The sequence below is a fragment of the Vicia villosa genome, linkage group LG4, assembly GCF_029867415.1.
Source record: "Vicia villosa cultivar HV-30 ecotype Madison, WI linkage group LG4, Vvil1.0, whole genome shotgun sequence".
Taxonomy (NCBI): Eukaryota; Viridiplantae; Streptophyta; class Magnoliopsida; order Fabales; family Fabaceae; genus Vicia; species Vicia villosa.
Window position 1 is genome coordinate 100,682,303 of NC_081183.1, and position 25,810 is coordinate 100,708,112.

General features: G+C 38.0%; 1 protein-coding gene across 1 annotated transcript; it reads left to right on the forward strand.

Moving 5' to 3' along the window:
- Window positions 1–1,580: 1,580 nt before the first annotated feature.
- On the forward strand, window positions 1,581–24,742 carry LOC131597574 (uncharacterized; the record flags this gene model as incomplete). The annotated part of the gene is made up of 3 exons (XM_058870265.1): window positions 1,581–1,595; window positions 22,112–22,699; window positions 23,915–24,742. Coding segments are annotated over exons 1-3 (1,431 nt in total), but the record flags the coding sequence as incomplete, so codon positions are not given.
- Between the last annotated feature and the right edge of the window lie 1,068 nt (window positions 24,743–25,810).

The window sequence follows — 25,810 nt, forward strand, 5'->3', positions numbered from 1 at the left end:
AAGTCCTAATTTTTTTTGTAAATATCTTTTTGGGTTTCTCCTTGAGTATAAGTCACATCCCTTTTTCTTTCATTCATCTATTTTCAAAACATTCAATTGTTTTCAACAAAATCTTCAACTGTTTTCAAAAACTTTCAAAAAAAAAACATTCATCTGTTTTTAGTTCAATCTCCCGGCCCCTAATAGAGTGTAAGTCCCATCCCTTTACTCTTTCAATAAAATAGTTTCACCTGTCTGCATCAAACATCTTTCATCTTATAATACGGTGAGCTGACTTTAAAGAAATGTTGCGGATAGCAAGAGTCGCCACTGACTTTTATTTTATCCAATTAGGAAAGGCAAAAAGATCAGGAAATACCTTTGAAAGATTTTGAGTTCGGGGGGTAGGTTATACAAAGGGAAGGTTTAAAGCACCCTTTGTATCCATGGTTATCCGTGGGCTCTTAATTGCTTAGATCACTTTGATTTGTTTGAAATGTTTGAAGTGTCGTGTGCGTTTAGAAAAGATTTTCTGAAGAAGAACTTTAGCTTGTAAATAAGCGTAGTCTTTTTGAATTCGAGTTTTGAAAAGAAGTGGGAAAAGCATTTGAATTTTGAATTGGATGTGAGCAAGCATTTAAGAACACCTACCCTAAGATTGTCTTTCTTGTTCTTTTAAGTCTTTCGGGCGAAAGGGTCTATCTGTACCATGAGAGGGCAGGAAGTCTTTCAATTGGATGGGCGGGTCATCGAAGGGTCATCGAGAATAATCGTTCACCACAAGACTGTCCCTACCATAAAGGGGGTAGGTAGTCTCGGGGAAGGATAAAATAGTCATTTAAGGCAACAGTAAGGATACCTTAGCATTCGAAGGGACTATCACCATTTAATCGAGGTACGAGATCATATTTATAGTAGGCAAACAATAATTAATAATTAATTAAAACAAAATAGTTTTAAAGAAAGAAAAATAAGAAATATGTAATTAATAAATAATAAAAAATTAGGAAATTTAGCTCTCGATCCTGTGTGGTACGCTTGTGGAGGTCCATGGTGTGCAGCACATCCATGGTGTGGAGCCTTCATAGATTGAGCGTGTAGGATTCATGAACAAACACTTTGAAAAATAAAATTGCATGGTCTGGGACTCGAACCCTGAACACTCCGCTTGCCAATGTTCAAAACATCCCTTGCCATTTGTGTCAAACGTTTGAATTGTCAAAGAAACATGCAATAAACAATATATATTATTTACTATTTTAAATGGTAAAATTCAAACGCTAAGTCAAACGTGGGCTCCAATATTGTGAGTAAACCAATCCGTGAGAGAGAGTGTTGGAATTTTTGACTGTCAGATAGAAACACGGCACGCGTGGAGAGAGAGAAACAAATTCGCTGACTGGCCAACCAGAAGACAACATGCATATGGTCCAAAGGTCAGCAATCCTCGTCAGCGTCTTCAAGCTCCAAACCTGTGGAATTTGCTACGGATTTACCTATGCTTTTTCCTGCGGATTTTGCTTCAAATTCTGCAAAAAATCAAACTCGAACAATCCACGTAAAAAAAACAACCAAAAGCACCCAGATCTATTAAATCAACCATGGGGGATTCAATGGTACGTTCGTTTCGTCCAGAAAAGGCTTGTACATGGAGATTCGATGATCACATATTCAAAGCCCTAACAATGGCGTAACATGCTCTATGCTTCAAAGCTTTGTAACATTGATTCCAATCCTTCCCTTTCAATGTCAGGAACTCATTCATGGGGTTAGTTTGTATTAAAACATGGTAAAACGCTAATGATAAAAACCCAGACGAGAGTGATAATAAATAGACATGATACATGCATTCGAGTACTATGGAGCTTAGTTAGTGATGCATTCTTACTCTTTAATACCTTAGTAATGTAATGGCACGAGTGGAATCTTTTGAAACTTCTTGGAATGGCTGATACGATCTTGCCTTATTCTTTGAAAATTTTCTCTTGTAAAGAACCCTATTCTCCTTGCCTCCTCCTTTCAAAATTAGTGCCCTTGATGCTGCAAATGTTGTGCTTATATAAATCAAGCAATTAGGGTTGGAAATAAGGGCTTGAATCATGAGATTGGTGAGAAAAAATATTTGAAGAGATTTGATTGGAAAATCAACATAAAACCTTCTATAATTGACTCAATCTTCCTTTAATCAAAATATTTTATTTACTTGAGCCCCAAGAGTAGTTTTATGATTAAAAACAAATCAAATCACTCATTAATATGAATTTATGTTATTTTTCTTTGATTTATATTGAATAAAAATAAAAAATAAATAAAATAAAAATTCAATTCCTTCATCAACGAAATTCCCATGGTTTCTAAGTGCTTCTTGGGCTCTTATATGATCCAAAACAAAGTCCTATAGTTTAATTCATTATTTTTGGTATTTTATCTAATTTATTTTGCATTTAAATGAATAAAATTCAAATAAATAAAAATAAAAATGCCAAAAATATGAGGTTGGTTTTATAGGTCCTTGTTTGGGTCATATGTATGTTTGAAATCCAAAACCTTGGCCCATTGGTCCAAAAACACCAAATTATTCAATTAAGGTTTCATGCACTTCTTGAAATTTGACCAACTTGTGCACTTCATATCTCCCTCAATTTTTAAGATATGGAGGAGTTCTATGACTTTTTGGAAAGCCCAAGATGGCCTCTAAAATCTACTTTGGAACCTTTTTCCCATTTGAGGATTTTATCTTGAAGATATGATTCCTGGAAAAAAACAGCTATTTGCGAGCTTCTAGAAGGACCTGTAATGTTTTGGCTTATATCTCTTATGCGGAAGCAATTCTTGACCTTGGGCCCAACATCAAAGTTGTAGAGGATCAAATTTCCTTGAGAATAAGCTTTGTTCGGGGAATTTCTGATAAAGTATGAAAGAGATATGGTCAGTCAAAGTTAGGTTGACTTTCTCCAATAAACCCTAATTTAATAACTTGGACATTTGTGGATTTCTGATCTCTCCTTGATGAATCATGATCAACCCTTGATCAAATGATGAATGTGACTTCAAAATATTGATATTGACAAAAAATCAGGAGCTTTAACTGTGGTTTGACCATAGTTTGACTTTTAGGTCAACTAGTCAATTATTGACCATTTGAGCTATTGATTGATCAATCTTATGAATCAGAGCTTGAAACTTGGCATGAGGACCCTTTGAAGCATATGAGAGGCCATGGGATCCATTTGAGGTCTTAGAAATTGATTTTACTTTGAGAAATACAAAACCATAGTTTAGAGATCGTTGTTTAGGAGAGAGACTGCATGCTTCCTTCTTGTGTATCTTTGAGTATTTGAGGATCATATGAGTCAAAATATGATGGGCAAATTTTGGGGTATGACAGTTGCCCCTGTTCAATCTTCTTACATTTGAGGATGTAGATTGGCTCGTGTGCCTGTCGAAATCTGAAGGTGGAATATGATTGAACACTAGAATACCAAGAAATTTGCCCTTGCTGACGTAGAGACCTTTTCTAGAGATGAGCTTAGAGATGCCACCAGGATATTGAGATTTGATTGAGATGGGCTTAAAGATGTCATCCAACTTGATAGGCTTTGAGAATCAGAATATGTCGTACGTTAGACTGTATCTGAAGGATATACTTAGGATGAGTCGTACGTTAGACTGAATCCATTGTATTTGAGAAGTATTTGTTGGAGATTGATCGTGTCAGCACTGTTCGTAGTAACTGAATTAGATCTTGGAAAGATGATCGTGTCTACATCGTTCGTGATGGTAGAATTAGATCTTTGAGAGTTGACCATGTCAGTACCGTTCGTAGTAAATGAATTAGATCTTGGAAAAATTTTGATTACTGCCAGGGGACTGATGTAGATATCATTGCCAGGGGACTAATATGATAAGGGCCAACTAATCACCGCCAGGGGACTAACATGATGAGAAGGATTTTGATTACTGTCAGGGGACTGATGTAGATATCATGGCTAGGGGACTAATACGATAAGGGCCAACTGATCACCGCCAGGGGACTAACACGGTGAGAAGGATTTTGATTACTGCCAGGGGACTGATGTAGATATCATTACCAGGGGACTAATATGATAAGGACCGACTGATCACTGCTAGGGGACTAACATGATGAGAAGGATTTTGATTACTGCCAGGGGACTGATATAGATATATCATTGCCGGGGGACTAACATGATAGGGAGATAACTTAATACTGCTCGGAGACCAATGTAATAAGTTGTAGTTGTATATCATCACCAGGGGACTAACATGATAGGAGTAGATTTTGGTTACAGCCAGGGGACTGATGTAACATATCATTGCCAGGGGACTAATGTGATATTTCACTTCCAGGGGACTAATGTGATGAGAGTTTGATATGAATGATTATCAGAACGAATATTCGTCCAGATTGCTTTTTGGAGAAGAAAATTTGATTGTTAGAGTTGATAAGTTATTTGATGATATTCATTCGCTTGGGAGCTTACCTGAAAAACAAAGTTAGAAGCATGCAATGTCATGATGCATGGTATGTATTTGTGTAATGATTGATTATGAATGATGCATGTATGCAACATATTGTCGATGATGATAGTAGATCATAGAATAGTCTGGCGGGGAAAATAAATCCCTGACTGTTGTGAAGAATACAAAGTATAAGTCTTCTGTTTTAGTAGGAACTCCCGCTCCATGCTCGAGGATACTCAACTAGGGATTTATGATCTCTTCTAGGAGATGAGAGCCATTTGATTGATCTTGATGTACCCTGATTGGGGATAAGAGAAATGAATATAATCTCCGATGTTACATCTGACTCAACTCAATTATGGATGCCGACCTTTATGGAGATGGTGGATTTAGAGGAGAAATTATTCAAAGATAGCTTCTTTGAAGAATGCTCTGTGGGGATATGATCCTGTGAAATCGACATTGTGAGAAGGCATGGATGCTTTGAACGTTGCCCCCAATGACTATAGTAACTTCTGTTCTTGGACTCGTATTGATTGGGACACACCCATGAGTATTGATCGAAGTGTTGAACATGCCTTGCATAGCTTTGCCCTAGTTAGTAGGGACCTTGGAAAGATTCTCCTTGTAAGGGATTTCTGAGATATATATACTATGGGTGATGCCCCTAATACTTATAAACTTAAGGTGATGCCTTGACTGATCGGGAAGTAGCTTCAGACCCATTTGGACGTATGTCCATGATTGTCTGATGCTCCTGAGAGTTTCTCCAAATCTTAACTTGATTGCCCCAGATTGTTTGGACGAAACATGTCATGCCCTTTGTACTCATTAACTTCTAATCAACTGAGCCAGTTATAAGAGATGTTGCTGCTGTAGTGGTTTTGTCTGTCGGGATGACTTTTAGTCATTAGTCGTACCCTGTGCATGTTCTTTCTGCTGCTAACATTTGAAATTATGTAGCAGAATATATTTCATAATGAATTCATGAGATGTGATGCATATGTCTGTCTTGAGTTTTTGAAAAACATTAAGAAATACGTAAAAGCGTGATATTTGTGAAAACGTGATGTTTGTAAAAATGAAATATCAACTCAGCATTTTTGGTAAACCTTAAGGAGTCAGGATACCTTTTTTTGTGACAGCATGCTTTCGAACTAACCATGCTTCAGTTAGGACTTTCAAGGGTTGTAACGTGGCTTGGTTCACGGTTTAAGAAACAAAGGATAATTGGCTCAAAGTTTATTTGTACCCATCCCAGTCTTCGTGATGTTCTTCGATCCTATGCTCAGTTAACTTTGGGTTTAAGTCCTAGCGTAGCTTGAAATCGTAACATTGACATTTGATGATGGTTGAAGCACCGACAATTTATTTGGACAGACAATCATCCTTTTTTTTGTAATTTTATTTTGTCGAGGATTTGTAATGACCTCTTTTTTTTGTCGAGGATTTTTAGCAACCACTTTTTGACCTTGTTGTCCCTAACTTTTGCCTGAACTGTTTATTTTGAGATCACAGTTAGCGGGATATTTCGATTTTTGATACGTCTCCTTAATAGGTTTTGACTTAACAACTTTTCTTTTTTCTTATTTTTTATGGATATTGACTGCCTGTCTTGAGAATTACGGGAATCCATCATCACTTGTGTAAGGCAGCTGGTATAATTGAGTTAACTAAGAACTTACCCTGCCCATGGTTATGATTAAAGGTTTCAATTTGCACATGAAAGAAAACTTTTACTTCTTAGACTCAAAAGGGGTTGACGAGGAATTATCATCCTTATATCTCCACTGTTTAGGAATTGAAACAATGCATGTACATCGTCAGCATAGTCCGTTCAAAAACATACTGTATAAGGTTGCGGTATCATTTTCTTCATCCTCCCTCAAAAGACTTACAACTTAGCAGGAGTTGAATATACACAAAACATATGCAAAGTAAATACACAATTTAAAATGAGTGATAGCGAAATAATTTATTCAAGACAAACATATGCAATGCACTAATGATGATTATTAAAATAGATAATGTCTATCATAAGTTGAATGTTTAAACAAACAGGAAAGAAAGTGCAAATGAAAGTAAATATGATGATCTAAAAGTCCATCTTTCTAGCCATCCACAACATTAGCAATCTTGTTGTGATTAGGCATGGGAGCAGTGATCATGTTAGGAGTCTCAGGAGGGTCAAACTCGATTTCATCAGCATCGATCACGTCTTGGATCTTAATCTTCAATGCCCAGTAGCTATTAGTGTCGTGCCCAGGACTATTAGAATGATAGGCACATCGCACGTTTGGATTGTGCTTAGCAGAGGAGGTGTTGATGTGCTGAAGAGGATCCCTTACAGTAATCATTCCTGCCTTCAACAGATATTGCAGCGCCTGATCTAATGACATGTTGATTTTGGTGAATTGACGCTTAGGTGCATCTGGATTGCGTCGTTGTTGTGGAACTGCCCCAATAGATAGGTTGCGTTCATTACGACTTTTCTGGTTGTACGCCGCATTGAATTCATTCTTCCCATTATACGGCTTTTTTGTAGCACTAGATGAAGTAGCCATTTGAATCTTACCATTTCGGATTCCGCTTTCTACACGCTCTCCAGTCAGTATCAGATCAGTAAAACTAGATGACGAACTCCCCAGCAAATGACTATAGAAAGGACCAGTCAGTGTACTCATAAACAGGTCGACCAACTCTCTGTGAGCTAAAGGGGGTTGAACTCTTCTGGCTAGATACCTCCATTTCTGAGTGTACTTTTTAAAACTTTCCTTCGGACCCATAAACATGCTTTGTAGTTGCATGCGAGTCGGCGCGAGGTCAGCATTGTATTGGTATTGCATGAAGAAAGCAACAACCAAGTCCTCCCAAGTACGGATATTGGTACCCTCTAGTTGATAGTACCAGTCGAGTTGAGTTCCAGACAAACTCTCTTGGAAGAAATGGATCCAAATCTTCTTATCAGCAGTATGAGGTTGAATCTTCCTCACATATGATTTCAAATGCATCTTAGGACAAGAGACTCCGTCGTATTTAGCAAAAGTCGGAATCTTGATCTTCGGAGGGATGACAACTCCAGAGATGAGACTCAATTCTTCAAAATCTAGACCAAGTACCTTTTGAATTTCCATAGCTTTCACACGTTCTCCCAGCAGCTTGTATTTGTCATCACGATGTTCGTCCTCATAGTAATAGTCCTTTTCTTCCTCAGAGGGCTTGACAGAATCATGGTTGCTCTTTGCATCAGTTTTGACACTAGCGTCGTCTTTTTGTTCATCGTCATCCTCTTCGGAAACCTTGACATCTTCAGCTTTCTTGAGTGGTCCTCGTAATCTTTTTCCCAGGTTAAAAACACCCACGGATCTTCTGGGCTTTTTCTCTTTCTTGGTCAAGAGGGTTTTCAGCTCGTTTTGCCCCTTGGACAAGTTCAGAATCAAAGCTTGGAATTGGGCGTTCTGCGCCTGAAGGTCTTTGACTAATTGCTCGAGATCCATTTGTGCTGAAATAAACAGCGAGGAAGGATGAGAAACCCATCGTAGGAAACCTGTTATGCAATGTTATGAATGCAGATGCAATGTTTTCAAGGATCTTTAAGAAATTTAGTTAGCAACATTAGAAAATGATTTGGTCGCATCTTCGTTTGAAGAACTCTGATTCTTGGATGCTCTTCTATGGGAATCAAGCTCACCATATCCAGTGGGTCATAACCTCTGATTCAGGATACCTCTGAATTTGACCGCATATGGCTAGAGGAAAATAAATCCTCCTTCCCCTTGATAGGTGTTGAGCCTTTGAATTGGAAGGTATGTGGCTAGAGGAAAATAAATCCTCTTGCCCCTCGATTAGGAATTCAGTCCTTGATAAGAGTACCTGAAGTCGTGCGCCTTAAATCCCTAAGATCCTTGAAAGGGTTAGTTAACATACAATGTTATGATGTCATGATGTCATGATGTTATGCGAATGCAATGCAGTAAGCAAAACATAAGGTAATAAGGACAAACAAGTCCTACAAGGAAAACCTGCAAGGAAACCAAAGGGTTAGTAACACACACAAGCAAGTCACACAAATGTCCTTAGGTTTAAAGGCTTGCATGGAGTTTAACTAGGTAACTACCCTTCCCCAAAGGTACTTCTAAGGATAAGGATGATATCAGCAATGGGTTCTACCAGTGACCCAGAATTGCCAGCCCCTTCTAAAGCACCCTCGAACATGGTACATGCATACCACGCAATGATACTTTAGGAAGAAACCTATCTGAGCTGTAGTATCGGGTCGCGACCATAACTTGGCATGCACCAAGAATACCCCTCCCACTATGTTTCTAAAAGTTAAGATGAGTTAAAGATGACTAAAGGTCCTTGAGCTCCGACGCACCCAAAGATACATGCGTAAACCTCTCTCATGCAAAAGAGGTACACAATAACCAGTGGAGGCCTAACTCAAGTGTGAAATTCATATTGACCAATCCCAAGCATGCACAAGGGAGGTCTCCATGACTATGCCGCTCCTATCTTAAGTGTACTTGAATCCGGATGTAGGATTCGTCCTTCATTTAATTCCCAAAACAGCCTTGAAAAATAAAGCAGGCAAACAAACAATAGAAAATATTTTAAAGTGAATCCTAAACTTTAAGGTAACCCCTTTTTTATTCGAAAGTCCCCAGCAGAGTCGCCAGTTCTGTAATACAGTGAACTGACTTTAAAAAAATGTTGCGGATAGCAAGAGTCGCCACCGACTTTTATTTTATCCAATTAGGAAAGGCAAAAAGAACAGGAAATACCTTTGAAATATTTTGAGTTCGAGGGGTAGGTTATACAAAGGGAAGGTTTAAAGCACCATGGTTATCCATGGGCTCTTAATTGCTTAGCTCACTTTGATTTGTTTGAAATGTTTGAAGTGTCGTGTGCGTTTAGAAAAGATTTTCTGAAGAAGAACTTTAGCTTGTAAATAAGTGTAGTCTTTTTGAATTCGAGTTTTGAAAAGAAGTGGGAAAAGCATTTGAATTTTGAATTGGATGTGAGCAAGCATTTAAAACACCTACCCTAAGATTGTCTTTCTTGTTCTTTTAAGTCTTTCGGGCGAAAGGGTCTATCCATACCATGAGAGGGCAGGAAGTCTTTCATTTGGATGGGCGGGTCATCGAAGGGTCATCGAGAATAATCGTTCGCCACAAGACTGTCCCTACCATAAAGGGGGCAGGTAGTCTCGGGGAAGGATAGAATAGTCATTTAAGGCAACACATTTGTTTTCTCATAAACACTTATTCTTGGGCCTCAATCAGAGTGTAAGACCCAACACCTTTTAAATTTCAATTTTTTTCTGGGCCTTGATCAGAGTGTAAGACTCAACACCTTTCTTTTACTCATAAATTCATAATTCATAAACAACTAAAAAACATCAAAAACATTTCTCTACATTCATTTATAATCAAATAACTGCTCATCATTCACTGTATACTTGTTATAACTGTCATATTTCGTCATATCTATTATACTTGTTGCATCTATTATATTTTGTTATTATACTTGTTATAACTGTCATATTTCATTATAATTGTTATACCTGTTATATATCTGTCAAATATAAACTGTACATATATCCTGCTTAGATTTATGTTAAAGAAAATCCTAAGAAAAGTACTTATATATATATATATATATATATATATATATATATATATATATATATATATATATATATATATATATATATATATATATATATATATATATATATATATCATAGGACTATGACCAGGATTGAGGATTACTTCCCGGTGAAGCCTCTCCTAATTAGACAACATCATTTTTTTATCCCCAAAGAGGATTTATTCTCGATGAAACCTCTTAAAACCCTTAGATCAAACAATAGGGCGCATCCACCTACAGAGGATTATTTCCTAGTGAAACCTCTTACCCTTTTGCTTATATGCAAATCAGGAAAACCAACATAGATTTCTCTTGTGCTATAACAAGGAACCTCGATGACCCTCGATTAGGCTCCTTTTGGGATAAAAATACAAGGACCCATAGGCTTCTTAGAAGTTTCCCTCACCTTCTTCTTGAGCTTTTATGCAAAGACCCCTAGGCTTCCTAAAAGCATAGGACATGACATAGTTATCTTTAGCAAACACCTGTGAGAATTTAATTCTTAGAACACCCAATCACAATCATTCAAGTGTTCACTCAATCCTTGTATTGAGTCTTTCCGCTTCAAAGAAAGAGATATGGAAAGTCTTAACTCTCAATATCCCAATCATCCCCAGTGGAGTCAGCCTCAATCTCGGGCTTTGTACGAGACAGAAATATAGTCATTCACAGTCTCACAACTCCAAAAGTTCACCTTTAAGAACTTTTTCCTCAGTGGATTCAGCCTCAATCTTGGGCTTTGTAAAAGACAGAAATAATTCAAATTCAGTAGCGTATTTCCTCTCATACTCAGCCTCAATCTTGGGCTTTATACAAGACAAAAATAAATCATTTTTTGCTACATTTCAAATGTTTATGATGGAGTAGGCGAGATATCTCTCCATTAAGATGACGACTTGTCTCTTTCTCTCATCAGAGATCAACTTTTAACTTCAATCTTGGGCTTTGAACAAGACACAAATTCAATCATCTTTGTCTACTAGTTCCCCGAACTACAGTTGCTCTGACTTCCTCTAGGGATATGTAGGCATGAGGTTCGCAAGAATCTTTGCGAGTAAACAAAACTAAAAACTTAGTTAGGTTCCCTGTCTTTTCAATCAACTCTCTCTCTCTCTCTCTCTCTCTCTCTCTCTCTCTCTCTCTCTCTCTCCTATCACAAACTAGAAACTTTCCCAGTAACCAAACAACAAATAACCCCAAAGTCAAACACAAACAACAAAGGGCTTTTGTAGAGTAATACAGATATTTAGCGTGCTAATACCCTCCGACTGTATAACCAACCTCCCGATCCTTCGATCTCTCTCAGGTGCTCCCCACACTTACCAACCTAGGGTTTATTAAGATCTTTTCCTCCTTCCTCCTCGTAGGATACACTATGCCATAAAAGACCTACAACAGCGTTTTTTTGGGCTTTAAAAGCGCTGCCGTAGGTGGCGCTGCTATAGGTTTTAGTAGCGCTTTTTGTTTAGGCAAAAGCACTGTCGTAGGTAGGCCTAAGTCATCACTTTTCTTAAAAAGCGCTTCATATATAGGCCTAAGGCAGTGCTTTTTTTTTTAAAAGTGCTTTCTTAGGCCTACTGTAGAATGCCTATTATGCTTTCTAAAGTAGGCCTAAGAAAGCGCTTTTAAAATAAAAACGCTGCCTTAGGCCTATCTATAAAAGCACTTTTTAAGAAAAAGCGTTGTCTTATGCCTACCTATGACAACACTTTTAAAAGCGCTTTCATAGATAGGCCTAACGAAGCGCTTTTTCTTAAAAAGCGCTTTCATAGATAGCCTAAGGCAGCGCTTTTGAGGAAAAAGCGCTTTCGTTGGTGTTTTAATAAACCTATTATTTTTATAATATCTAAACCTGCATTTTTAGCATCATTATTTCATGAACCTGTAATTTACCATTGTTATCCCATAAACCTATAATTTACAATCGTAATCCCATTATTTCAGTAATCTCATTATTTAAACAAAGAAGCGATTTCGATTATATACAAAAAAGGCATTATAATTATACCATTACATTATATACCATTGTAATTAATCCAATATATATATATATATATATATATATATACACCGATTCACATATTTCTAACATGACCAAAACAACTAAACCAATTCACATTACATTATAACAATAAGAAAATCATCCCTAAACAACTAAATCGGTTCTGGTCCTGCAAAGTATGAACATAATAACATGGTCAATAATATATTCACACAATAATATACTCATAACACTTTCACACAATAATTCATACCTATACGAGTCTTTGCTGAATATAATATTGACACAATTCAGAGTCCGCCGACAAAGAATCAGTGGAGGAACAATTCCTTCTTCTTTCTCATCTTGTGAGGGATTCATAGTCCGTCGGGGATCCTGTCATACCCCAAAATTTGCCCTCTTCTATGCATCTTCAATGGCTCAATGTTCAAAGGTTTATTCAAGTCACTCTCTCCTAATCGAGGATCTCCAAAACTAGGGTTTTCATTTTATCAAAGGATTGTGAATATTCAAGGCCTCAAATGGATCTCAAGGTCTCTCATATATCTCAAGGCACCTCCATGTCAAAAGTCAAGCTTCTATTCCAAGGATTGCTTACTCAATGGCTCAGAGGACCAGTAATCGACTGTGTTGACCTAAAAGTCAACTATAGTCAAAATACAGTCAAACTTCAAGATTTTTGGTCAAACGTCAAGTATGTGAAGTTATATCCATCATTTGATCAAAGACTGATCATGATCCATTAATAAAAACTCAGAAATGAACAAATTTCAAAAGTTCAAATTAGGGTTTTTATAGGAAAAGTCAACTCAACTTTGACTGGCCATAACTTTCACATGGAGCATCAAAAATTTCCCAATCAAAGCCTATCTTGAAGGAAATTTAATTCTCTACAACTTTGGCTCTTACATGCCAAGGCCAGAAATGCATCATTTAAGAGATATGGTCAAAGAGATTATAGGTCCTCCAAAAAAATCAACAAAAACACCTTTTGGGTCAAAGCTCATCACTTGAGCATGAAAGCTTCAATTGATATGAAACCAAAAAGGTCATTTAAAGGACTCTTTGAGCTTTCCAAAAACTCATATATCATCCCCATGTGATAAAAATTGAGAGAGATGTAAGTGGTGCAAGTTGGTCGATTTTTTGAGAAATGCATGAAGAAGATATGGACTAAAATTGAAAATTCTCCAAATGGGCCCATATTTCTTGATCCAAGCATGATTCTAATCTTGTTAGAAGACTCCTGGCCCGATCCCATGCCATTTTTATTATTTATTATATTTATCTTGATTTTAATTCACTTTAAATTCAATTTATTTAAAATAAATAATGGAAAATCAAATATTTAATTTTAAAGATAAATCCAATCAATATCAATCATCACATTACTCAATATTTGATGCATAATTGATACAAGAGAAGATTAGAGAGAAAAAGATTGAGATTGGATAATTTTAGAAACTTTTTAAAATAAAGATTCCCTAAATTTTCAATGATGGATTCAAAAGGATTTTGGCAGGTTTTATTAACCTAATAGGATTTCCTCTAAGTATAGAAGAGAGTGCAATGCCAAGGGGGACTGGCCGCAGAAGAGAGAGGGGTTCATGCTTGCAAAGTTTCTTCAAAATTAGGGCAAGATTTTCCCCTCAAAAAGGGCGTCTGCCAGTCAATTTAGGGGATTGCCTCATGCTCCTGAGGATGGGAGGAACCTGGAACGACCATTACTCAGGCCGATAACCATCCAGAGCCCCTCATCTCGCTGTCACCGGAGGTAAGGTCCTTAGAACTTCGAATCCATTAAATTACACCTTGTTTATCCGTTTGCTGTGTGTCATACCCCAATTTTTGACCTAAGATACCACCTCACATCATAGCATATGCATCATTTGCATCTCTAACAAATTGCATAGCCTGTGTTTGTTACTTGTGACTCAGCAAGATTTGATCAGGAAATCACTCATCAGTACAAGTAACAATCAACTAGGGTTTTGTTCTCCCTTCATCTCAAATGAATCATCTTCATCAACAATCAACATTTGGTCCTCAGAGATTCATTTCAACAAGCTCAAAGACTTTGAATCAACCAGATTAAGGTTTTGACTGAAGGCAGCACACTCCTGGCTTTTGCTCAGAATTTGACCTAATGGCTTGGGACATGATATCAAGACCTCAAGTGCATTATCTTGATCTAATTTATTGGCTCAAGATACCTCCTACACAAGGATTGATCAACAGTGAAATCTCAGATCATCAGATTAGGGTTTTGAACTATCAGGGACTGAAATTAGGGATCACATTTGGGAAACCCTAAAAATCCCCAGGAAGTCAATCAAAGGTTTCAATCATCTTCAAATAATCCCTATGACAATATCCAATGGAAATTATGTCTCAATTCAAGATCTACAGTCATCAATTTCATCTGGTCGACAATTAGGGTTTTTGACCTAATTCACTGAACAACTGCCTTTTTAATCAGGACATGGTGTCACAACTCAAACTATGATTCAATATCCTCCAATAACTCAATATGATCCATTCATACCATTCATTTGATGAGGATAGCCTGTTTCATTTGAAATCTCCAGAAACGCGATTCGTCTGAAAAAGTCAACTGTACAAGATCACCATTGACTTTTGGGGAATTTTGGTCAACCATGACTTTTGAAGTTTTGAATCATCAATATATGATATATGAAGTCATTTGATCAAGAAAAATCGAGAAAATCAATCAAGAATCAAAAAGTCAAAAGTTTGACTTTCATACTTAGAAAATTTTTCTAAGTGTTTTTCATGGTTTTTTCCAAACTTTGGAAGGGAATTTCTCAAAATTTCACCTACAAACCGAAAAAAACTTCCAACATGAAAGTTGTAGATTTTGATCCAATAAACAACTTTGACACATATAAATTTTTTCCATAAGATCAACCATTTAAGAGATATGGAGCTTCAAAGTTGGCATCTTTGGAAAATTTCACTTGAAACTTCATTTTTCTCAAAGTTCATGGATCTTTTTCACCCACTTCCTTAAAGATCTTGAAGAAACTTTCAACTAGGGTTTTGAAGTGTGTAATATGAGCTTTCCAAAATGTCCAAGAGCATGGAAAAATATGGAGTGTAGCCATGGTTTTGAATTTTGACATTAGTGAACTTTTCACTTGAAATCTCATGCCATTTTCACTAAGTTATGAACCAAATTGCCAAATGGACCAAGTAATGATACATAGAGGCAATAATTGGAAGATATTTTCTGATTTGAGACAGATGGGAAAGAGATAAGAAGCTTGGCCAAAATAACCATGGTTTAGTTACTTTAACCATTTGCATTAAATGTAAAGATTCCACTTTATCTCCAAATGCCAAATCACCAAAGAAGAAGCAAGTTGCAAGGCTCTGCATTCAGAACTCATGGCCTATAAATAGAGGTCATTTCCACTCTTCAATTCACACCAAAACCTCACAATTATAGGTTTTCTCTCTTCTTTCTTGAATTGCAAGTTTCATGAGTTTCAAAGAGGAGAAAGTGCAAGTTCCATCCTTTGCAAGTTCTGAGCAAAATGATGCTTCCCACAACTCATAAACATCATATGGGATGTGTTTGATCCATTCATACACCCCAAAACACCTCAAATCACAAAATCACTACCTCACTTCCATATTTGCATATATTGAACCTTATCATGCCAAAATCAATTCCAGGCCAATTATGTCCAAGCTAATCATCCAAACACATTCCATATACCATATATGAACTATTCCAACCATCATCCATGATCTGAAACACCAAAATCATCAAGCTTGATCCTCACTTGAGTCCTACTGCAGATCGAGCATCACCAACTGGTCCAGGGGTTTTCAATTCATTCCAGGCATTCAAACACCTTCCATAAGGTCCACTGATGCTGTCCAGATCAAGAAACAACAACTGGAACTCCTCATTTGCAGAATTCAATTCTCAGTTTGGCCGTTTTTTAGGTAAGTGCTCATGAACTTCAAACTCTATCATGCACGCATCATAAATGAAATATTGATATACCATCTTGTTTCTGCACCTATGAGGATCATTAACCCTCAATCAATTGCATCATATCATGATCATACACGATTTCACAATGATTTGTCATATTAGGGTTCTTCGTGTTCATCAGAAAATTGATAGCCTTAGATTTAAAATAAATGAAATTAAACGCTACCATCATGTTCCTCGTCCAAAACCGAGCAAGATAGACCCTTCACTTGATCAATTTGGTTCAGTTTCAAAGAATTTCAAAATCCAGTTAGGGTGTGTTCTTGGCGCCAGATTTTGTTCAAAGTTTTCAAATATTTGTTTTAAAATATAATTGAATGGACGCGTGTGAATAACAAGCTGCACGCGCAGCTCAGTTGGTTGTTGTTTTGGCTGGTAAGTATAAGGGCGTGGGTTCAAACCCTTGTGAAGACAAACCATTTTTTTTAACACTATTCTTCTTTCTTTTTTTCACACAACTTTAATTAATTATTTAACACATCAAATTAATTCATTTTTCATTCATTTTTTACACACTTATTGTTTAACACATATATTTTAAGAATATCAAAAAAGATCATCAAAAAATATTTATTTGATACTTTTTTAAATAAGTTTAAAATGACTTGTTTTTAAGTATTTTTAATACTTTTAAATGTTATTTTTCATTTGATTTTCAAACTTAATCACTTGTGAATATTTTTTGAGCAAACCCTGATCATCTAAGTGTTAATTGAAGATAATCTTTTTGTTTATCTTGATTAATTTGACTCCTTTCAAAAATTCAAACCATTTTAAAACAAGCGATCGCGATTCTTTTCAAAAACGATAAACCATTTCTTTTTGAAACTATTGATTAAATCTTTTTAATTGATCAATTGATTTTCAAAACGATGTGGGGCCTCTCGAATATTAGAGAGTATAAGACCCACTCCTTTTTCCTTTTGTACAGTTTTTTTTCTCAAAACAATAAAACTTCTTTCAAAACAAAAAAACTTTCAAACAGTTTTTCAAACGACGCATCTTTTAACAAAATAATCAACCATGTTTCATAAAATATACCATGGGCCTCCATGTAGGTATAAGTCCCAAGCCCCTTTTGTACATACCCATTCCTGTACATGAAATTAGGTATTTCATTGTACACACACATTTTTGTACATATCTCAATCTGTTTTTTAACTTTGAATAACAAATCAAAAATGAAGGTTTTCTTTAAATCTTCCCAAAAATACCATGGGCCTCCATGTAGGTATAAGTCCCAAGCCCTTTGTGAATACCTGTTTACATAGCTTTGAATAAATTCAAGTGGACCTCTCCTCGAGTATGAGTCCCGGGGCCCCGTGTATACAAATGGATCATGCTTACAGGTATATTTCCTTCATAAACTCCATTATATACACACACTTTGTCATATATGTATAACTGTTCATATTTGTTCATGTACTTGTTCATGTTTGTTCGTACTTGTTCATACTTGTGATTGTGTTATATATATTTGTTCAACTTAGTACAACACTAGGTTCCCCATAGCCTCCTATTGGGCTTCGTGCAAAGAATCTCCACTAGTTTAGGTTAGGACATAGAGTATGGTTTCCCGGTGAAATCGCTCTAAGAGCTCAAACCAACTATACCATGCCTCCCCTTGGGCTTTGTACAAACGAGTGACCCTCCCATAGCCTCCTCTTGGGCTTACAATGCAAGGACCCTGGATTGTCCCTCCCATAGCCTCCTCTTGGGCTTACAATGCAAGGACCCTCGAATAGCCTCCTCTTGGGCTTCGTACAAGGACCCACGGGCTTCTTATAAGCATCCCCAATATCCAAATCAAATACCCTAGGAGATTAGACATTTATCATCTCTATGATAGGAGTATCTCTTCTATATCATCACAAACAATCAATCAATCAAACTTTTTTTTGCCACAAGGCTGCCTAATCAATCAAACCGTTTTGCCACCATACTGGCTGATTAATCAAAGTTTTTGTCACAAGGCTGACTTCATTGAAACTTTTGCCACAAGGCTGGCTGATTAATCAAAACTTTTTGTCACAAGGCTGACTTCATTGAAAGTTTTTGCCACAAGGCTGGTTAAACAACAAAAACATCTTTATCATTCTAAGCGCCATAAGTGGCACAGCCCAGGGCTTATAATGAAAAGATTTTCAAACAAAAATCAAACAGATGTATGTGATGATATAGATTAGATACATCGAACATTTAGATGACATTTGTCTCTTATCCTTTGCTTCCACTAGCATAAGTGGGAACTACGATTGCTCTGACTTTCTCAACATCCCTTTGAGAATACGTAGGCACAAGGTCGTATCCTTGGCGAGCAAAACTTCTCCCTCAAACCATTCAAACCTTAGCACCCGTAGACCCCGAGCTACAGATGCTCTGATTCCCTCTAAGGGATATGTATGCAGAGGATCGCGATGATCTTTGCGAGCATAATCAAACAAACACCTTAGGTCCCACCTATTTCACAAGAACCTCTCAATAACATGGAATGAAAAACAAAGCAAAGAAACCTATAGAGTACTATAGATACGTTGGGTGCTAATACCTTCCCTTCGTATAACCAACCCTCTTACCCAAGATCTCTCCCCCCACTTTTAGGTTATTGCAGCTTTTTTCCTTTTCCTCCTTTGGAAATAATAAAAAGTTTGGTCGGTACAAAAGAAAAATCATTTTTTGAGCACTCGAGCCCAAAGAAGGCATCAGGTGTCTCATCCCGAAAAAAGACAACGATTTTTCGCCCGCGACAGAACAATGGCGACTTCACTGGGGACCATCTTTTTATTGTTTCCAAAGGAAGGGTTAATTCTATTTGCTTTATTTTTCATTTCATTTTTTGTTATATGTGTGGCTTTGGTTCGGTTACTTGTGTGGTTCTGTTACAAGTGATACATTATGGACAAATCCTAACCCGGATTAAGTACACATAAGAATTAGGTGGAGGGTATAGTCATGTGCAGGCGCACGTGAGAATCCTTCCGCTCAGTGGAGGTTCCTTGTTTGTAATATATGTTTAGCGAGTTAATTGCGAAGACATTATTGCTTTCATTGAACTGTAGAAGCTGAGTTGGCTGTAGAACCCCAACCCATCCTGGCCTTATTAGGTTGTGGTGCAGAAACTATTCAGGTGAAGACTTGGATTAGTTGTCATGCGGAGAACCACACTCAGACGAGTTTTTCTTGAGAATATTGCTGGCTCATGAGTTTAATTGTGGAAAGCCGGTAATATCCGAAAGAAAGATGTAGACTCTGACGTATCAGTAGAACATGTTTTGCAGGTGATTAACTAGAACTATCCCATATTTGGTTCTCTGACCTCATGCTCGTGACGCTGGACCTTTGAACCTGTGTGTACCATGTTTGTGTTACCATGTTTTTGTTGCCATGTTTACAGTACCATGTTTGTGTTACCATGTTCGCTTTACCATGTTTGAATATGTGGCATCCATGCATCCATGCATTCATACATCCATAAAAAATAAAAAAAAATCTTTTTCCATAAAAACATGATTTTTTCCAAACAATTAGAGAATTTTCTTTGCAAACATTATAGGATTAGGTTATGGAGTGGGTAAAAAGGCATACCAAGAGGTACGGTTTCAAAGAGCCTAATGGGGAAAGACTGAAAGAGTTAGCGTCTTTTGTACAAGATCCTTCTGATTTTAGGAAAAGCCATGGAAAGCTTTTTCCTATCTTGAACACTCATGTTGATGAAGGACTTCTCAAAACTCTGGTTCAGTTTTATGATCCCGTCTACCGGTGTTTTACCTTTCCAGACTATCAGTTGGTACCAACCTTGGAAGAATATGCCAATCTTTTGGGTATTCCTGTGTCTGACAAAATACCTTTCAATGGTTTGGAAGCCATTCCTAAGTCACCAGTCATTGCAACAGGTACCCACTTGAAGAAATCTGAAATAGAGAGTAATTGAACTACCAAAGGAAACCTTCCAGGTTTGCCTTCACAGTTTCTAATAAAGAGAGCCTTTGATTTCATCGAGACTGGTAGCATGATAGCTTTTGAAGCTGTACTAGCCTTGCTCATCTATGGGTTGGTTCTGTTTCCCAATATCGACGACTTTGTTGATATCAATGCCATAAAGGTCTTTTTGAATGGAAATCCCGTTCCGACTCTACTTGGTGACATGTATTTCTCTGTCCATCATAGGAATCACCAAGGTGGTGGAATTATTGTATGTTGTGCACCTCTGTTGTTTAAATGGATTGTTTCACACTTACCTAAGTCTCCCATTTTCACGGAAAACCGAGAAGGTTTACGTTGGTCTCAAAGACTTATGTCTCTTACTAATAATGATATTCAGTGGTATACCTTGGCTCGCTGCGGTACAGAAACCATTGAAAGTTGTGGAGAATTCGCCAACGTACCCCTCATTGGTACACAAGGAGGAATTAACTACAATCCGGTCCTAGCCCGACGACAACTCGGGTATGCAAATTCAACTAAACCCATTGGCCCTACAGTGGAAAGCTACTTCTATCAGGAAGGAAATGATCCTCAAGGGTTGAAAACAAAAATGGTGAAAGCCTGGTACGACATCCGATGGAAAGAAAAAGGTGAGATAAGGAACTGTATCGCTACGAACGCCTACATCTGTTGGGTAAAGAAAAGGGCAAAGGAGTTTCAAATGCCTTATGATTATGAAAAACCCATGTTCCCTGTGGTACCTCAACGACCCAACATTCCCGCTATGGAGGAATACCAAGACACTTTAGCCAAGATGAGGATAGAGAAAGATGCTTGGGAAGAAAAGTTTCGTAAGACCGATGTGGAAAACAGAAGGTTGAAGAAACGAGTGAAAGATCACGAAGAAACTCTTTACCGTCAAGATGGATGGCTCATGAGCAAAGATGAGAAGATTCGTCAGAAAGACGCTGCAATCAAAAGGTACATCAAAGAAAGCAAGAGAAATCTTGAAGGTTCAACAAGCAACGCTCCAACTCCTGACGACTGGAAGAATGTGATTGACAAGCTGAGGACCGAAAAGGCCAAGTTGAAAGCTTATTATGGGAAAGAAATCATGAAGCTCAAGCTACACAATGCATTTGGTTCTTCATCTGATGAAGATGTTTAGGATTTGTTTAGATTTTCATGTATCATTTGATTCTGTAAGGAGCTATGCTCCAATGTTGTAACATTTCCCATTATTGCAATAAAAAAAAAATGAATAAAAGAATTGTTTGTGTTCAAATGTTTGCAAGGAAATAATCTTTAAAATGTTTGGAAAAATCATAAAATTTCTCTTTGCATACATCATTCTGCATATCGAGTCTGTTGTATAGAGTCTTATCTTTTGGATCTTTCTCCATTAGATCGTCAAGCTGTCGCGTCTCAAAGTTTCTCGACCGCGCTCGCAATCAGATCACAGATACAATACTCGTTCGAGTAGAAGAAGAGTAATGGAACACTCTGAACAAGAGAATATTGAGCTCCGTGGTACAGTGACCACCCTTCAAGAAAAATTGGAAAGTCTCACTACTCTGGTTGACTCCTTGATGGCCGCACAGAATCAGCCGCCACCACCCAACAGTCAAGCAGCAGTAACATCTGAGGTCACTACTCCAGTTTCTACAGTGGCGTTCAGCATTCCATCTTTTTCCATGCCAGAAGGTTGGGGCACGCCTTTCAGTTTTGGTACAGGATTCCGCCATAATTTCTCTAGGGTTCAAACAGCTACAACTGAAGCGCCTGCTGCACAAGGTTCAACATTTATTCCACATTCAGGGGTAACTTTTTCCCAAATCACTATGGCACTTTCTCAACCCACTATGACAGTTCCGACTCCTATGGTTCACACTGTTCCTTACGGAGACAATGAGATTTATCATGATCAGGGTGATAGCACAAATCCGCGTAACCTTGTGGAAGATCTCCAAGAACAGTTCAACAAGATGCAGTTGGAAGTTAAGGCTATCCGTGGAAAAGATTTGTTTGGAAAGAATGCCCAGGAGCTATGTTTGGTTCCCAGTGTACAAATACCAGCTAAATTCAAGGTCCCAGACTTTGAAAAATACAAAGGAAGTTCTTGTCCACAAAGTCATCTTGTGATGTATGCTAGAAAAATGTCTACTTATGCAGATAATCATCAGTTGCTTATCCATTACTTTCAAGACAGTTTGACTGGTGCCGCACTGAAGTGGTACACAGGTTTGGATAGCACCAACATTCGGACTTTCAACGATCTAGGCGAGGCCTTTGTCCGACAATACAAATACAACTCGGATATGGCTCCAGACAGAGATCAGCTTCGATCCATGGCTCAGAAAGATCATGAAGCTTTCAAAGAATATGCCCAACGATGGAGAGAAACTGCTGCTCAGATTAATCCACCGTTAAAAGAGAAAGAGATGACAAAGATCTTCTTGAATACTCTCAGTCCGTTTTATTATGAACGCATGATTGCTAGTGCTCCAAGTGATTTCACCGAGATGGTAAACATGGGGATGCGTCTAGAAGAAAGAGTCCGAACCGGACGTCTAACTAAAGAAGGTGGATCTTCAAGCGGAACCAAAAAGTTTGGAAGTGGTTCCCCAAAGAAGAAAGAACAAAGTGTTGACATGGTGTCCCAAGGGAAGTCAAGAGGAAATGTCAATCGTCAATAACAAAGTGCTGCTATCACGCCAGTCGTTAACACAGCACCAAATCCGAGATTTACTCCGCAGTTTCAACAACAACAGCCTCGACAACAGGCTCAGCAGTTCAACAATAATCAGAATCGTGTGCAAAGAGCTCCACAATTCGATCTGATTCCAATGACCTACACAGAATTGTACCCTGCGTTGGTTGAAAAAGGTCTCGTTCAAACTAGAGCACCACCACCAGTACCTGAGAAACTCCCATGGTGGTACAAAGCAGAGGTCTCATGCCCTTATCATCAAGGAGCACCTGGCCATGATCTTGAGCATTGCATAGCTTTGAAATATGAAGTTCAGAGGTTGGTTAGATCTAATCTTCTCTCTTTCAGAAATTTGAATCCAAATGTGCAAGCAAATCCGCTGCCCAATCATGGAGGACATGTTGTAAACATGGTGTATGGATGTCCTGGTCCATACCGAGTCTATAATATCAATTACTCAAGAGCTGATTTGGTACAAATGCACGCCACTCTCTGTCAAGGGGCGAATTTTCGCCAGCATCACTACGGTTCCTGTAGCATATGTTGTGTAGATCCTCATGGATGTTCTATTGTGAGAAGAGATCTCCAAGTTCTATTGGATAATGGTACTATTCAGATCTACAGAAATAGGGATGAAAATGAAGTTAACATGATAGGATGTTATCCGCATGAGCTTTTAGTCTCAGATATCAACTCGGAAATGCCTACAGTTGACGTCATCGTTCCTCATTTCAACATGCCTGAGCGCATAAAAGTTACTTACAACAAGCCAAAGGTTCCTATTGCTCCTTTGATCATTTGTCTACCTGGACCTGTTCCTTATGACTCTGACAAGGCAGTTCCATACAACTACAATGCAACAATGATAAAGAATGGACAAGAAGTTCCTTTACCAACTCTATCATCTGTCGTAAACATCGCTGATGTGAGTCGAGTAACAAGAAGTGGACGTGTGTATACTCCACTACCTTCAAAGGAACCTGTTGCTCCTGCAACCGGACAAAATCCTGTCAATACACCAGTGGGGAGTCCTGTAGAAATTCCTGTCAGTAATACAAACACTGATGTTGGTCAATCCAGTGGAACCAATGTCAATCCTGACTTTGATGAAATTTTGAAACTTATCAAAAGAAGTGAATATAAGATTGTGGATCAGCTTATGCAGACTCCTTCAAAGATCTCAATACTTTCATTGCTTTTAAACTCTGAAGCCCACAGGGAAGCCCTGATGAGAGTTTTGGATCAAGCTTTTGTAGATCATGATGTGACTGTTGATCACTTTGATGGGATAATAGCTAACATAACAGCTTGCAACAATTTAAGCTTCTGTGATGAAGAACTCCCCGAGGAGGGAAGAAATCACAACCTTGCTTTGCACATTTCTATGAACTGTCAGTCAGATTCTTTGTCCAATGTGTTGGTAGACACCGGATCTTCCTTGAATGTGATGCCAAAGACGACTCTTGCTCGCTTGTCTTACCAAGGAATGCCTATGAAGTTCAGTGGTGTAGTTGTCAAAGCATTTGATGGATCGCGAAAATCTGTTATTGGCGAAGTCAACCTTCCCATGACAATTGGTCCACATACATTTCAAATCACCTTCCAGGTCATGGACATTCAAGCTGCTTATAGCTGTCTGTTGGGACGACCATGGATCCATGAAGCAGGGGCAGTAACTTCGACGCTCCATCAAAAGTTAAAATTTGTAAAAAACGGAAAATTGGTAACAATAAGTGGGGAACAAGCCTTGATGGTGAGCCATTTGTCCAATTTCTCTTTTATTAGTGCCGATGACGTGGAAGGAACTCAGTTCCAAGGTCTCTCTTTAGAAGACGAATCTTCCAAAAAGAAAGCATCAATCTCTTCATACAAAGAAGCAGTAAAAGTAGTGAGAGATGGAACTACCACTGGCTGGGGGCAAGTTGTGATCCCGACCAAGAATGAAACTAGAGCAGGACTCGGATGTTCACCAACATTCTCAAACTGCACCAAGAAGGATGAAACCCTTCGACCGATCAAAGAAACGTTCCATAGTGGAGGGTTCCTTAACCCAATTCCTCAAGAGGTTAATGTCCTTATCGAAGAATGCGCCGAAGAAGGTCTCTCTGATACTGAAGAAGAATGGAAATGTTATCTCAATGACTCGGGATACATATCTCAGGAAGAACCATATCCTCCTTCGGAGAAACCCAAAGGCAAAGAAACTGAGCCTGTTCCTGCAGAGATCTGGGACACCTTGGGACAACCCAATGGAAAATTTGATTATAGTGTGAAATACACTGCACCTGAAAGTTCAAAGATTGCGATTGAAGATATCCAACCAACTGGATGGGGAGATTCCTTTGAATATAATAGTCAACCAGAAGAGACTTATCAGCCCTGTCAATTTTCTCAGCAGCCTGAAATTACTGAAGATTTCAGCTTCAACGCATCTACCAAGATTTATAATCCTGAAGATGGTTATTATCACATAAATGCCATTTTTGAAGATGAAGGGGAAGATGGTCCCGCAACTGACTCGGAAAGTGTCGCTGACAATGAGTCTCTTCATCCTGAAGACTGGGAAATACATCCTGAAAATTCTGAAGACTGTGACTCGTCTTATGCTCTTCAAGAAGTAGAAGAAGACCATTTCAACTCTACAAAGAACAAGGTTGACAAACCAGGACCTTCAAATCCTGCTCGACCAGCGGTCAATGTCAATACTGAAGATAATTCTGAGGAGAATTTTCCTGAATACATAATACACAGAGGAGTTCGTTGCTACTGGAAAGCTGTCGACGTTCCGAATGTTGTTCGCCGCTCAAAGTAATCACCTCGCTGTTATTTTGACCTCCTGCCTTTCCCAAAGCAGAGAGATGTTTTATAGGGCTTTGCTTTTAAATGTTCCGCCCAAATAACTTTGTGTATAGGGCTTTGTTTTAAAAGTTTCCCTCTTTGTCCTGCCCAAGACAAATGAGTTTGTGTTTAGGGCTTTGTTTCAAAAATGAATCATAAATAAAGTGTCATTTTGAATTCCCTACATTATATGTTT